We start from the raw sequence: 16822 nt of genomic DNA, 5'->3' as shown, positions 1-16822 counted from the left end.
GAACTTTCACCTTCTTTTCCCTTTAAGCTAGACAGATTGATTGTTTAATTCATTGATCTATTCATCTGTTGTTGCCTTTAAATTTTATATGCAATACTTTCCAGCACTGTAACCAGCTGCGGGAGCTGATGGAGGCTGTGAAAGCAATGTGCCAAGGAGACGATCTTAGTCGACGTCGATCGCGGATGCACAAGTTCCTAACAAGTCGTGAGCGTTTGTTATTAGAGGTTGGGCGCATGGTACGACTGGGTCGCTTACTACGGACACGCCTACGAGAGCCATTATGTATGGAGCAAGAGTAAGTGTCTGATATATTAATTTATATTGTGAAGTAAATATCCTTTATTTTTTTAAATTTTATTAAATTATACTTGGTGAAGGGATGTATTTAGCAATAATTTTCAATATTTTACTGTGCAGAATTACATAAAATATGATTAGTCACGTTGTAATTTATATATATTGTGATTGTATACATCAGTGATGTCCGTGGGAGCTGCCTTAGTTTGGCTTGGGACTTAGAAGTGAAGACAGGATGTGGTAGGGAGCATGACATGACTGAATGGAGTGACAGGTTTATTAAATGTAATACAGTATGTTATTCTATAAAGTTATTTTAATGTTCTCAATTCTTTTTTTCCAAGCATTACATGGAAGTTACTTTCCACAATGACTTATTTTGAAGATATAATTACATAAATAATAAAACAGAACATCAACTAATAATTTTACAAAGAATATATTTTATTGTTATATCTTGAAATGACAAAATAAATAAAAGGAGCATATTTCTTACAAGGATACATCTTAATATCTGTAATAATATACTGTATCTATTATTTGTGTCTGTGCTATGAGGCGTGAAATACCTATAATTTCAAATCAGAATGTCCAGTCCTTCCATCCACTCTAATACTGCCTCTGATGGAATCAAGAAATCAGCCGGGCTACCAAAGTAGACACGTAGCTTGTAGCTGCTGACGATGTAAGGGATGGTTTGCCGTTGGGTACCACAGTCTCATTCCAGTGATGTTATACAGTTCCACTTGTAGAGGAGTCCCTGCATGTTCCTTGGCTCGTCCGAACTTTGTTAAGAGCGGCCCACTGCCTGTGCGGTAAATGAAATCCACTAGCAGTTTGCACACCAGAAAACATGTTGTGAAGGGACAAGTCTATTGAAGATTCCCAGTGGTCTTTCCAAACTTTCACAGCATTAAAGTTGTTGCGAGCCACGTCACCTTTGAAGACTGAGTTCAGGGATGTCTTCTTGTGCCGGTAGTTGGGGGATTTTGCAGACTGTCTTAAGAGGGCATTCGATCTGCGCAGATCAGAAGGTATTATTCCCGTGAGCAGCGGGTGCCAATAGATTGATGCTGGGCTGAGTGGCTCAGATGGTTGAGCCACTAGCCTTCTCACCCCAACTTAGCATGTTCGATCCTGGCTCAGTCCGGCGATATTTGAAGGTGTTCAAATACATCAGCCTCGTGTTTGTAGATTTACTCGCACGTAATAGAACTCCTGCGGGACTAAATTCCAGCACCTCAGCACATCTGAAGACAGTAAGAAAGTAGTTAGTGGGTCATAAAGCCAATAACAATAATAGATTGGTGTGGATCTGATTGTGCCCAAAATAAGGCACATGCTGTTGTTCAGCTGTGCATCAACACATTGGGTATATGGGTTATTAAGCCATACAGGAGAACAATACTCTGCCCTGGAATAAACCAGACCAAGGGCAGAATATCGTAGAGTGCTTGCAGTTGATCCCCAAGTGGCTCCGCCCAGTTTCTGAAGAATATTGTTTCAAGTTTTCAGTTTCTTAGATAAGTTGACTAGATGTTGTTCGAATGATAAAGTGCAACCCAAGATTACGCCTAGATGTTTAGGAAACCAGTTATGATGAAGAACTCGATTGTAGATGTTGATGTTGCTCACGTCCATAGGTATAACCTTAAAGAACCCTACGCGTGACACCTGGGCGGTGCTAAGCGAGCAACTATATTCTGGCAGCCAGTCTATTGAAAAGACCTCCTGGCTATCACATGATGTCAAGTATGAGTATATAACTATTGTGCATAACTCCCAATAGAGTTTCTGTATTGTTCAAATCTCACAATACTGTTTGTATGTTTTCGTTGTATGCTTTTAAATGGAGCATTTAAAACAATAAATTACCTAAATTTTAATCAATGAAATAACATTTCTTCACAATTAATGCCTACTGGATGAACATTTTTGGTTCTTGTTGAATGTTAAATTTTATTGCTAGTAGATTTGCTGTGAATTTTCATCTTACCTGAGGCCTAGAACAAAATCTTTGGCTTAGTCCTTAACTAAGTGTAGACCTATCTTGTTGAACAATCTATTACACTGCCAATACTACCATCTTATTTGATTTTTATTACATCAGTTGTAAAGGAACACCTTGTCTCTTATAAGGACAAAAACTCATTCCAAGTTCAGAGCAGACGAAAAAAATGCATTGAATGTAACCAGATCAATTACATCCTTTGTAATCATGACCTGCTCAAACAGTTTGTTGACTGTAAAGCACCAAGGGAGTTGGCCATGCGGTTAGTGTTGTGCAGCTGTCAGCTGGCACTCAGGAGATGGTGGTTTTGAATCCCACAGTCGGCAGCTTTGAAGATGGTTTCTGTCGTTTCCCATTTCAACACCAGGCAAATGCTGCGGCTATACATTAATTAAGGCTACAGCTGCTACCTTCCCAATCCTATCCTTTTCCCATCCTTCTGTTGCTGAAAACCTTCAATGTGTTGGTACGATGTTAAACCAGTAGGGAAGAAAATAAAGTCATTCCAGGTGAACCTCACATCACAGAATGGCCTTCTGATCGGTGAGTTAAAGCTATTATGTCATATGCGTACTGAAGCCACTTTCCAAAGATCAGTTGGTTGAAGCTAAAAGAGACAAATAGCCCACCGTTTATCAATAACATCAGAAACTATATTGCACAGAAACTGGAGGCAAATAATACCAACAGCCCAGACCATAAATGGCAACATTTCCAGAGTTACTGCACTGAGAATGCAAGGCTGTACCTGGCAGTCTCAAAAGGGAGACTGAAGATTGCCAAGGAGATGTGGTGGTGGAAAGACAAAACACAAGGGGCTCTGAGAGAGAAGAAAACTGCTTTCAAGGAGTGGTGGAAGTCTGGAAACAGCCAGGACAGGTCATGCCTGAGGGCAAGGTGCAAGGCTACTAAGAAACTTTCAAAGCCAGTATTTGCAGAAACTAAAGGAGAAGCAATGTAAGGCTTCTAAGAAGTCCTGGAGATGCAAGAGGTGTGAAACAAATGTACAAAATTGCCACCCTCATGACAAGCACTGCAAGGGCATAGTCACCACCAAATGTATCACACAGGGCCATCAAGAACTGCTGGATGAAGAATTCCCGCAGGATGTAGCGAGTTCAAAACTTCCTGTTCAAGGACCTGTACCTGAGATCATTCCAGCTGAGGTCCAAGCAGATATGTCGCAAAGCAGTGGGGCCTGATGATATCCCACCAGAGCTATGGGAGGCTCTGGATGCAGAAGGAACTGACTAAGATGTATAATAAGATGCCCATACCAGAACAGTTTTGTCAAAGTGACCTTGTGCCCATCTTCAAGCAGAAGGGAGACATCAGATAATGTGGAAGCTAGAGAGCAGTCAAACTCACTTCACACACCCACAAAATTTGGGGATGTGTCATTGTAAGTAACATCATGTGGTGTGTATTTTCCTAGAGACACCATTTTACAGATGGATGATTTGCTGTTCTCAAGGACAGGAAGATTTATTTAGTGTTTAATCAGTAGGTGAGTTTTGCATGCTGGAGAATGTAATTGCATGTGCAGTCCGAAGGATGATTAAGCTGTATAATCTTATCAGAAGTGTACTAACAATTTTTGATCATGGCTGTAGTCTAGGAGAGTGTATCAGCTTTTGCTTGCAGTTAGAGTGATCTTGAGTTTGATTCCAACGAAGTCAGTGATTATATTCCTAGGCATATTAGCTTGGAACTTCCATCATTCAGCCTTGTGACGACAATTGAGATGATATTGAAAGCTAGCATCTTGGATATGATAACTGACAAACGTGATATTAGGTGCCGTCAAAGTGCTGTTGCCAGTCGTCATTGTAATCATTAGCATAATACTCATAATAAAAATAATTCCTGGCCTTTTCCCCAATTAATTGGGGTTGGCATTGGATGTGGATTTGACCACGTTTTACGGACGGATGCCCTTCCTAGACTAACACAAACACCAAGTTCCCAAGCAAGAGCAGCTAACCATTCACAGTTAAAATCCTTGGTAATTGAACTTCAGGCCCTCTGAACGGAAAACCAGTACGCTGATTACAGTCAAGGACTAAGATGATGATGATGATGATGATGATGATGATGCACTCGGGAGATGGTGGGTTCAAATCCCAACGTCAGTAGCCCTGAAGGTGGTTTTCCATGGTTTCCTATTTTCACACCAGGCAAATGCTGGTTCTGTATCTTAATTAAGGCCACGGCCGTTACCTTCCCACTACTAACCCTTTCCCATCCTTATGTCGCCAAAAACATTCAGTATGTCAGTGCTACATTAAACCACTAGCAAAAATAATAATAAGAAGAAGAACGGCTGAAATAACTCATCTTCAGAATTTTATTTTAATTTTCTTGATTATGATGTCGTCATTGACTTCAAGATATCCCTTCATCTATTTGTCAGGGTACGAGCTGCCACTGTACCTCACATCTCCAGAAAAATTATGAGCGTGCTTCGACAGTATGTTATAATACGTTGAATTTTGACGACTACTATTTTCATTCCGTACCCTGATCGGGTGCGGCGGGCCTCCTAGTCAGTGACGCCCTCCCTCAGGCCAGGAGATGTATTGGGGTGATTTGTGGAATGGAGAGGTGGGAGGGGAGCAGCCATGGACTATAAAAGGAACTGTCCCGGCATTCGCCTTAGTGAGGAAAACGGAAAACAACGGAAAACTATTTTCAGGACAGCCGAAGATGGAACCTCCCGAATGCACAGGAGGAAAGCCAGGGCAACTGTTAGTCGAAGCTACTCTGCTCGGTGCTGGATCTTTTATTTCAATGTTTTCATTCCCCACCCTGAAAGGGGTGGGACGGGCCACCTAGAGGATTACACCCTCTCTCTGGCCAAGTGGATTTTGAGGCGACACAACCCAAGGCATTGTCTGTGTGGACTAACTAGGTTTCATCTGCTGGTGTTAGTATTCAATGGACATTTTAAAATATCAAAAAGAAGCTTATGAATTATTCCAGATTTTACCAGGAAGAAACAAATCAGTCTGAAGGAATGATCTAGTATGACGATTTAATAAGACAAGTGAGGAATATCTTTCAGTAACTGTCAGCAGAATACTTAGGAATTTCGTAATGTGTGGCACTCTCTCTTATCCACGAGAACACGTTTTTTTCTTTTTTTTTTTTTTTTTGCTAGTGGCTTTACGACGCACCGACATAGATAGGTCTTATGGCGATGATGGGATAGGAAAGGCCTAGGAGTTGGAAGGAAGCGGCCGTGGCCTTAATTAAGGTACAGCCCCAGCATTTGCCTGGTGTGAAAATGGGGAAACCACGGAAAACCATATTCAAGGCTGCCGACAGTGGGATCCGAACCCACTATCTCCCGGGTGCAAGCTCACAGCCGCACGCCCCTTACCGCACGGCCAACTTGCCCGGTAACACGATTTTTAACAAGAGTTTCGTATAGGATTGACGACTGTAGATATATCATTTGGCCATGTAAGACTTACTGACAGATCAGTTATAGACGTACTAAGAGATGAGCAAGGAATTTGAATCACAGCAGACTGATTAATAATCAACGTCCCAACTTGGCAGGTTCGATCCTGGCTCAGTTCGGTGGTAATTGAAGGTGCTCAAATACGTCAGCCTCGTATCGGTAGATCTTCAGGCACGTAAAAAAGAACTCCTACGGGACTAAATTCCGGCACCCCGGCGTCTCTGAAAACCGTAAAAAGTAGTTAATGGGACGTAAAGCCAATAATATTATTATTGTTATGATTAATCAACCAATCACATGGGATGGTGATGCATCTGTATTCAATTCCCTCTTAATAGGAAGATGAAGATAATTGGGCATTACTTTATATTTTAGTTTTGAATTTCTTAGCTTTGCGTAGGCACTGGGTGTTTTTGTAGTATATTTATCGTATTTCAGTGAAGTTACCATTGCCACCCATAAAGAAAACACGTATGAATCTTGAGATGACGAATAATAATAATAATAATAATAATAATAATAATAATAATAATAATAATAATAATAATAATAATAATAATAATAATAATAATAATAATTAACATGTGTTGAACTGCTATCATCATCATCATCATCACATCCATCACCTTTCACGTCAGTGGGTGGATAGGGCAGCAAACTTCCTCCAGCGAGTCCTGTTTGAAGCAGAAACCTCTATATTCCTTCAACTGATGGCAGCTGTTCGAAAGTCTTCTTGGAATGCTCGACGCCATGTTTTTCGTGGTCTCCCTTGTTTACTCTCCCTGCCAATAGTACCCATTGGATTGCATTCTTAGAATATCTGTTTTCTGGCAATTGTAGAATGTACCCTGCTAGACGCATGCGTCGGTTTATCACAATATCCTTTTAACTTCATGAACTCACTCTGTTGGAGAATTTCTTCATATGAGATTCGATCATACCCGGCGACATTCCAAATCTTATGTGGCCAAAGCTGGTGAAACACATTTAGGTTCCAAGCTATCTGTGCGAAAACAGGCCACATTTCACTGGCAAAAGTCACAACTGGAATAACAAGCGCCTTATAAAACTGCAGTTTGGTCTTTGTTGGTATTGCTCTTGTTGACACCGGGTGAGGTGGCCGTGCGGTTAGGGGCGTGCGGCTGTGAGCTCGCTTCTGGGAGATATTGGGTTCGAACCCCACTGTCGGTAGCCCTGAAGATGTTTTCCGTGGATTCCCATTTTCAAACCAGGCAAATACTGGGGCTGTACCTTAATTAAGGCCACGGCCGCTTCCTTCACATTCCTAGGCCTTTCCTGTCCCATCGTTGCCATAAGACCTATCTGTGTCGGTGCGACGTAAAGCAGCTAGCAAAAAAAAGCTCTTGTTGACCAAAATTTATTATTATTATTATTATTATTATTATTATTATTATTATTATTATTATTATTATTATTATTATTATTATTGCTATTTGCTTTACGTCGCACTGACATAGATAGGTCTTATGGCGACGATGGGACAGGAAGGGCCTAGGAGTGGGAAGGAAGCGGCCGTGGCCTTGATCAAGGTACAGCCCCAGCATTTGCCTGGTGTGAAAATGGGAAACCACGGAAAACCAGCTTCTGGGCTGCCGACAGTGGGGCCGGAACTCACTATCTCCCGAATACTGGATACTGGCCGCACTTAAGCGACTGCAGCTATCGAGCTCATTATTATTATTATTATTATTATTATTATTATTATTATTATTATTATTATTATTATTATTAATGTTATTTGTTTTACGTCCCACTAACTACTCTTTTACGGTTTTCGGAGACGCCGAGGTGCCGGAATTTAGTCCCGCAGGAGTTCTTTTTACGTGCCAGTAAATCTACCGACACGAGGCTGACGTATTTGAGCACCTTCAAATACCACCTGAGCCAGGATCGAACCTGCCAAGTTGGGGTCAGAAGGCCAGCGCCTTAACCGTCTGAGCCACTCAGCCCGGCGTTTTTTTTAAAAATTATTATTATTATTAAATCCGTTTACCCTCCAGGGTTGGTTTATCACCCGGACTCAGTGAGGGATCCCACCTCTACCACCTCAATGGCAGTGTCGTGGAGCATGAGATATTTTATCGTGGATACAACTGGGGATGAGGAACAGTAATTCGCCCAGGTGGCTTCACCTGCTATGCTGAACAGGAGCCTTGTAGGGGATGGGAAGATTGGAAGGGATACGCAAGGAAGAGGGAAGGAAGGAAGGAAGCGGCCGTGGCCTTAAGTTAGGTACCATCCCGGCATTTGCCTGGAGGAGAAGTGGGGAAACCACGGAAAACCACTTCGAGGATGCATGAGGTGGAAATCGAACCGAATCGAAGCCGCGCCTCCGGGGGTGGCAGCTAATCACACAACAGAGATGGACAGGCAGGGTTCTACCGTGTTAAAATAGCATCCGATGTAGAGCTTTCACTGGAGTAGTGTGGGAAACTAGCAAAGACTAACATTTTAACAACAGTAGGCCTACCTCGTAAGTCCCGCAGAAGTACGTTCTGGAGACGATGGCAGACTGGCGGCAGCCAGCCGCATCAAGACGAAGAGGCTTAAGGGAGAAAATCTGGCACTGCACACAAGGTAGTGCCGTCCCAATTTAACTGGCGGACGAACAGTAGACGTGCGACAGCGACCGTGAGAACATGTGGCGCGATCCGGGAACGTGCATCTAGCAGAATTCTCGTACCGGTATCGATGTAAGTACCGTACTGTCTGTCTTCCTCTGTATTCTTATTTAGTCCATCGCTTACTATTTCTTGAAATATATTACCAAATATGTTCATCGCTTCGTGCACTGAAATTGGCTGGTCGTCCTTTTATTCTCAAACCTGAAGGGCCGTTGAATCCTCTCGTGGTCCAGAGTCACCTGTCGTGCGATTAAAGTTGTCTTCCCCATACCGAAGTTAGTATTCGATATGTATGCAGAGTATGTAGTCCTAGGAAGTTACTTTCAGATTTTGTTGAGTGCAATAATAATAATAATAATAATAATAATAATAATAATAATAATAATAATAATAATAATAATAATAATAATAATAATAATGGGTTTATGTCCCTCTAACTACTCTTACGGTTTTCTGAGACGGCGAGGAGCCGGAATGATGTTCCGCAGGAGTTCTTTAACGTGCCAGTAAATCGATTGACACGAGACCGACATATTTAAGCACATTCAAATACCACCGGACTGAGCCAGGATCGAACCCGCCAACATGAGCTTAGAAGGCCAGCGCTCTACCGCATGAGCTACCCAGTCCGGCTATGGTGAGTACATCACGCAGAACGTTTACTAGTAGGCTATGAGTGACAAGAAACGTGCAGAAATCCCTCTTCATACTTGATATTCAAACAAAAAACAATCATGAGTCATATTCTTCCTCTTCTAACCCTCCAGGGTTGGTTTACCCTCGGACTCAGCAAGGAATACCGCCTGGAGCGTGAGACATTGGATCGGGAGATACAACTGGGGAGAATGACCAGTACCTCGCCCAGGTGGCCTCAACTGCTATGCTGTACAGGGGCCTTGGTGGGCCTTGGAAGGGATAGACAAGGAAGTGGGAAGGGAGTGGCCGTGGACTTAGGTTAGGTACCATCCCGGCATATGCCTGGAGAAGAAGTGGGGAATCACGGAAAATCACTTCCAAGATGGCTGAGGTGAGAATCGAACCCACCTCTACTCAGTTGACTTCCCGAGGCTGAGTGGACCCCGTTCCAGCCCTCGTACCACTTTTCAAATTTCGTGGCAGAGCCGAAAATCGAACCCGGGCCTCCAGGGGTGGCAGCTAATCACACTAAACAGTACACCACAGAGGCGGACTGACTCATGTTCGATGACAAATTTAACATTTAGTTTCATTGTTCCCTTATGGTATGTAAGGTTCACACGTACGTTGGGTCATCAACCTGATAATGTTATCTGTTTTAACGTCCCACTAACTGCTTTTACGGTTTTCGGAGACGCTGAGGTGCCGGAATGTGTCCCGCAGGAGTTTTTTACGTGCCAGTAAATCTGCCGACACGAAGCTGACGTATTTGAGCACCTTCAAATACCATCGAAGGCCAGCGCTCTAACGTCGGAGTTACTCAGCCCGGCGCTTCATCATCAACCTGATGGCTGATAGGATCCACAGCTGATATGCTATCAGATGCCATAGCTACCCTAGGTGTCGCTGAAGAGGTGTACAAGGGAAATGAGTATTGAGGTAGTTTCCCGTTGTTTTTCTCACCGAGCCGGAAGGTGTTGTTACATATCATCCTGCCAAGCCCAGTGACTTACCAATCCTGTGACCAACACTTTCACACCATTCATCATAGGGACCAGCTGTGTTGAGAATGCTGTTACTAACATTGCTCATACCTCAGTCACTTGCATATTGTCACGCAGCTATCAGCTTGCATTCGGGAGATAGTAGGTTCGAAATCCACACTGTAGGCAGCCCTGAAGATGGTTTTCCGTGGTTTCCCATTTTCATACCAGGCAAATGCTGGAGCTGAACCTTAATTTAGGCCACGGTTGCTTCCTTCCCACTCCCATACTGAGAGACAACTCAAGACCTAAGCGCCTTTGATGTTAGCCAGACTTCTGGTCAGTGAAGAGGCTTCCGCAGCGGTAAATGTTTGTTGCTTGTTGCTGCAGTCAGGAGCTTCTTTCAGTTTGGTCAGATATTCTGGTGAACTGACTTGACCAATTAAAAAATTTTGCCCCGTAAAAATGTGAAAAATATTTCATAAGTTGTATGTTATTCGGGTTCGCTACCAACTCTTATATTCCATACATAGATGGCTGTGAATAGTTATTGTTCTCGGTGGTGTATGTAGCAAAATAAGTAATTGTTTAACATGAGCTTGATATCCTATTGCAGTGAGTACTTTTAAGCTTTGTTCGAGTTCATTCCATTGCTGTTTAGTTCGGATACTTTTTACGACGTTGAAGAGGGATCCAAGAAAACTGTTGGCAATACTGGCTTCAATAGCATGCTCACTATTCATAACGGCTGCCAGCTGTGAGCAACACGTGGGTGATGCTGTAACGCTTGAGTCACAAATGAATTACTTTAAAGCTAATACAAGTGCGGGGGAGTTAAGTAGGAAGTCTAAACGAATTGTTCTGAACGTTTACTGTAGCCTACGCGATGAGATTCCGTGGAAGAAGTGGTGAAGAAAAACGCGCAGCTGACCGGCGTTTCTACGTACAGCTCGCGCGGAATTTAAAGGAATTCGTATGTTTTCTTGTGGTACCATATCGTATATGCTGTCCTGTGCTTGTTTATGTATGTCGTAAAGGTTTCTCACGATATGTCTCCCTAAAGTCGCTGAAAATTTAGTTTTAAGAAAGTGTCTGAATTATGTAAACAAGCAAGAAAGGCGATGAGGAAAGTGAAACAAAACGTAACTCAACTAAGCTGCCTGCCAGATTTATGTGACAGAAAACGTTCGTTCGTTCGTTCGTTCGTTCGTTCGTCCGGCTGTTATCAGTAGGTCTACGTGTCAGCTCAGTTCGAACTATGCACTCGTCGTAAGTAAAACAGGAAGGACCTTAGCACGGTATGGGTATAGGATCTTTAGCGTACTCGAAATAATACTAATGGTAATAATAATACTATTATGTACTTTATATTCGTAACTGCCCTCTATCTGCAGAAATGTTGTCATAAGGAGATCATGAGTTCCTTTTTTACCTTCCGAATGATGGGACTACAATATTTACAACATTCCTGGAAAGTCCGACTCGTTGGCTGAACGGTCAGCGTACTGGCCTTCGGTTCCGAGGGTCCCGGGTTCTATTCCCGGCCGGGTCGGAGATTTTTAACCTTAAGTGGTTAATTCCAATGGCACGGGGACTGGGTGTATGTGTTATCTTCATCGTCATTTCATCCTTATCACGACGCGCAGGTCGCCTACGGGAGTCGAATAGAAATACCTGCACCTGGCGAGCCGAACCCGTCCTGGGATATCCGGCACTAAAAGCCATACGAAATTTCATTTCATTCCTGGAAACACCTGCAATGCCACTCACAGGTGGATTTTCAGCTTGTTGAACTGTGAGAAACTGCCACTGACAGTCGTTGCACGAGAGCGGAATCGTATACTTACATCGTCATACTTTTCGTTGTAAGTCCCCATGTGCCTCACACAAATTGCATTATGAAATAAACCTTGCTTCTCTTACCTCGGTATTCGTCAGTAAGCTGTAGGTTTCACATGATCAATAAAGGAATAAATAGTTATGGTACGTAATCAAAGTACAACGATCTGAAAGGAAGTAATTTCTTTTGATGCTACCTACTATGTGAGAATTAAGTATATGTCAGGCGGATGCACGACGTTAATAATAAGCCGGCTGTGGCGGACGAGAACCGAGACGGGAAGGGGGGAACAGGGGACGTGTTCACACGCGGAAGGTTACTTTTCCTCAGCTCTTGAGTTGACTTTCAGTATAGCTCCATCCCAGCCCATCGTCACCATGAGACCTATCTGTGTCGATGCGGCGTAAAGCAAATTGAATTTCATATTGTCAGAGCCAAGGGTGAGACTGAGACAGGGGAAAAAATGTAAATAACAAACTAGTTCTTGCTCAGACCAGAAGACAGTTCGTTGTGTATACCGTATCTCACCACAGATGGATTTGAGAAGAAATTGCAGTGCATGCACACACACAATGATAAAGCCAAATACAGTAGCTAGTTAGCTATGTGGTAGTTCTACGTGACTCATGATATCGTACCATGTCCAGCTAATCAGCGTAGCGGTCTGCGGTTGAGAATTATCAATTCCTGTTTCAGAATAAAATAATAACGATAATATTTTTATGTTATTGTTTTTACGTCCCACTAACTACTTTTACCGTTTTCGGAGACGCTGAGGTGCTGGAATTTTGTCCCGCAGGAGTTCTTTTACGTGTCAGTAGATCTACCGACACGAGGCTGACGTATTTGAGCACCTTCAAATACCACCGGACTGAGCCAGGATCAAAGTGGGACTCATAAGGCCAGTGCTCTGCCGTCTGAGCTACTCAGCCCGGCAATTCCTGGTTCACTCCTCTGGCTGTTTGTGTATATCTCAATACATACCTCTTTATTTGCACACTACCAATCAACACAGAAACATAATAATTGTGATAGTTGAATACATCCCTCTACATATGGTTGGCATCCGGCCTGAAAACCGGGCCAAGTCCGCATGTGTTACAAATATTGCTAGCGCGACCCTACCAGGGAGTGGGAAATGAAGGCGGGAAGAAATCTGTGCCACTGGATTTCCAGTTTTACTTGAATCCAAACTACAGGCAGGTGGTGTTTCCTTTCAATAATCTCTGGATAATTCCGGATTCGATCCACAGCCGCCTTGGTGAGAATCCAGTGTCCCTCCTCTCCTCTTTATCGGTTTTGACCCGTGCACTGGCTGGATGTGCGAGAGCAACCAGTCTGGTAACTTCTACTGAGGTACTGTAGACTTGCTGTACATGTACTTGTATAGAGACCTAGTAAGCTAGATGAAGAATGAGAGGAAACGGAGGACATGACGTAGATGTAATAATCTCAGCAGTCTGTGGCTGAATGGTCAGCGTCCTGGTCTTCTGCCCTTGGGTCCCCGAGATCGATTTCAGGCCAAGTCGAGGGATTTTAATCTTAATCTTTAAATGCGCAATGTATTATTTCTTTAAAATATAACAGTAAACCGCTGACTTAAATAATTAGGTGATTAACTACTAAACTAGAAATGAATTTCCAATTGTTGATCCTAGGTTTCTTATAATATATGAGCCTTCAGCCGGTTCCATCCCAGTCTTAGTCCCAATTAATTACTGTACAGATAGCCGGGTTAAGTGGCTCACTCCAAAACTAATACATGATTTTTAGAAAAAGATTTACTTTCTTTCTTTCTTTCTTTCTTTCTTTCTTTGTTAATCCGCTTACTCTCGACGGTTGTTTTTTTTTCTCTCGGACTCAGCGAGGGATCCTACCTCTACCACCTCAATGGAGTGTCCTGGAGCGTGAGACTTTTGGGTCGGGGTATATAACTGGGGAGGAGGAACAGTATCTCGCCCAGGCGGCCTCGCCTGCTATGCTGAAAAGGGGCCTTGGTGGGGGTTGGAAAGATCGGAAGGGATAGACAAGGAAGAGGGCAGGAAGAGGCTGCGGCCTTAAGTTGGGTACCATCCCGGCATTTGCCTGAAGGGGAAGTGGGAAACCTCAGAAAACAACCTCGAGGATGGCTGAGGTGGAAATCGAACCCCCCTTTACTCAGTTGACCTCCAGAGGCTGAGTGGACCCTCGTTTCAGCCCTCGTACCACTTTTCAAATTCGTGGCAGATCAGGGAATCGAACCCGGGCCTCCGGGGGTGGTACCTAATTACACTAACCACTACACCACAGAGACGGTCAGAAAAATATTCAAAAAATGAATTGCCAAAAGAAATATGTTTTTATTTATCTGGATCAGTCAAAATGTTAAGAGTTTTGGTTGTTTTACGTACCGGTATATGATAAATTGTACGATTACTGTAGCTACTGCCACACTTCAATCTTAGGAATGTTCTTGCTCACGAATTCTCTGAGGTAAACTACATTTTATTTGTTTCACCTTAACTGTTAAAAGTTTACACTTCACTGCAGCTGATTAGCAAGAAAAATCATAAAATAAAAGATGTTAAGTTTTTTTTTTTTTTTTTTTTTTTTTTTGCTAGGGGCTTTACGTCGCACCGACACAGATAGGTGGCGACGATGGGATAGGAAAGGCTTAGGAGTTGGAAGGAAGCGGCCGTGGCCTTAATTAAGGTACAGCCCCAGCATTTGCCTGGTGTGAAAATGGGAAACCACGGAAAACCATTTTCAGGACTGCCGATAGTGGGATTCGAACCTACTATCTCCCGGATGCAAGCTCACAGCCGCGCGCCTCTACGCGCACGGACAACTCGCCCGGTTGTTAAGTTTTTAGTGACCGGGCAAGTTGGCCGTGCGGTTAGGGGCGCGCAGCTGTGAGCTTGCATCCGCGAGATAGTGGGTTCGAACCCCACTGTCGGCAGACCTGAAGATGCTTTTCCGTGGTTTCCCATTTTCACACCAGACAAATGCTGGGGCTGTACCTTAATTAAGGCCACGGCCGCTTCCTTCCCAGTACTAGCCCTTTCCTATCCCATCGTCGCCATAAAACCTATCTGTATCGGTGCGACGTAAAGCAAGTAGCAAAAAAAAAAAAAAAAAAAAAAATTAATAATGCACTAGCGAACCCTAGCGAGTTTGTCTGCAAGATAAAAGTAAATGCACACTTATAAAATTGTAAAACAAAACAAAACCAAACCAAACCCCCATGGCGCAACAGCTATGAAGGGCCTTGGCCCACCAAGCGACCGCTGCTCAGCCCGAAGCTCTGCAGATTACGAGATATCGTGTGGTCAGCACGACGAATCCTCTCGGCCGTTATTCTTGGCTTTCTACACCGGGTGTAAAATCGTAAAGCAGATATAAAAAGCAAGTAAATTCTCCTTTGCACATATGCAATGTTATTAAGCGGTTAATTTCCTTGGTTTCGGAACTGGATGTTTGCGCTGTCGCCAGCACCCCTGCAACTCACACACCACACATAACACTTCCCTATGACAGTCGTGGCCGAGTGGTTAAGGCGTCGGACTAAAATGTGATACTCTGAGATACATTTTCCCAAACACGGCATATGCCGCCCACCGTCCTCGTAAGGTCTGCCTTACAAGGGCTGAACCATGTTAGCAATAGCCACACGAAATTATTATTATTATTCTCAGCATTTTAAATTAGGGACCATAAAACATTTTAAGGGTGAATGGCAATAGATTAAGGCTCCGTGGCTCAGGCGGCAGCGCGTCGGCCTCTCATCGCTGGGTTCCGTGGTTCACTCCATGTGAGATTTGTGCTGGACAAAGCAGAGGCGGGACAGATTTCTCCGGTTACTCCGGTTTTCCCTGTCATCTTTCATTCCAGCAACACTCTCCAATATCATTTAATTTCATCTGTCAGTCATTAATCATTGCCCCATAGGAGTGCGACAGGCCTCGGCAGCCGGTACAATTCCTATCCTCGCCGCAAGATGGGGCTTCATTCATTCCATCCCTGACCCAGCTACTGACTGGAAAACAGGTTGTAGGTATTTCATTTCAATCGCAATAGATTGCGAAGCCATCTACTTTCTAAATCCATGGACAGTGTGCGCCGAATCCACACTTTAACCTCGCTGATACGTTATGATTGGTCAAGTTTATTGTGGACGTTGATTGTAAGAATATAAAGTTCTTTCCTTACATTTTCGCCTACATTAACTTGAAAAAAATATACAGTTGATCACTATGCGATTCTCGTTCACAACAAACTCACTTCGATTGCAGAAAAATCTAGTGCAGAGGCAGATAGCGCAACTCATAACTTAACACGCGATCATTTCTATAAAATGGATGCTGCTCGTATTTCACTGATAATTTTAGCTGTCGACTAAATTATGCACCCGATTATATTATTATTATTTAACGATAAATATTAAAAATAACTAAAATAACTAAAAATAACCAGATCATATATCCTGACGCCGTACACAATAATTATAACAGTAAACCGCTGACTTAAATAATTAGGTGATTAACTACTAACTAGAAATGAATTTCCAATTGTTTATCCTAAGTTTCTCATTATATATGAGCCTTCAGCCGGTTGCTTCCCAATGAAATGAAAATCCACAGCCTGTTTCCAGTCATTTGACCGGGTCAGGAATGGAATGAACGAAACCCCCATCTAGCGGCGAGGATAGGAATTGTGCCGGCTGCAGAAGCCTGTCGCACTCCTCTGGGGCAATGATTGATGAATGACAGATGAAATGAAATGAAATGAAATGATTTTGTAGAGTGTTTCTGGAATGAAATATGACAGGTAAAACCGGAGTACCCGGAGAAAAACCTGTCCCGACTCCGCTTTGTCCAGCACAAATCTCACGTGGAGTGACCGGGATTTGAACCACAGAACCCAGCGGTGAGAGGCCAGCGCGCTGCCGCCTGAGCCACGGAG

At 43.3% G+C, this 16822-nt stretch overlaps 1 protein-coding gene across 1 annotated transcript in view; it reads left to right on the top strand.

Annotated features, from left to right (window-relative positions):
• The window catches only part of LOC136863973 (titin), a 982878-nt gene that overhangs the window by 85933 nt on the left and 880123 nt on the right, over nt 1-16822 (top strand). Inside the window, exon 9 of the mRNA XM_067140442.2 lies at nt 105-298. Within this exon, the coding sequence (XP_066996543.2) occupies nt 105-298 (194 nt within the window). The remainder of the gene's footprint in view (nt 1-104; nt 299-16822) is intronic.

This window comes from Anabrus simplex, chromosome 2 (assembly GCF_040414725.1).
Source record: "Anabrus simplex isolate iqAnaSimp1 chromosome 2, ASM4041472v1, whole genome shotgun sequence".
Lineage (NCBI taxonomy): Eukaryota > Metazoa > Arthropoda > Insecta > Orthoptera > Tettigoniidae > Anabrus > Anabrus simplex.
This window is presented reverse-complemented; position numbering and strand designations above follow the sequence as displayed.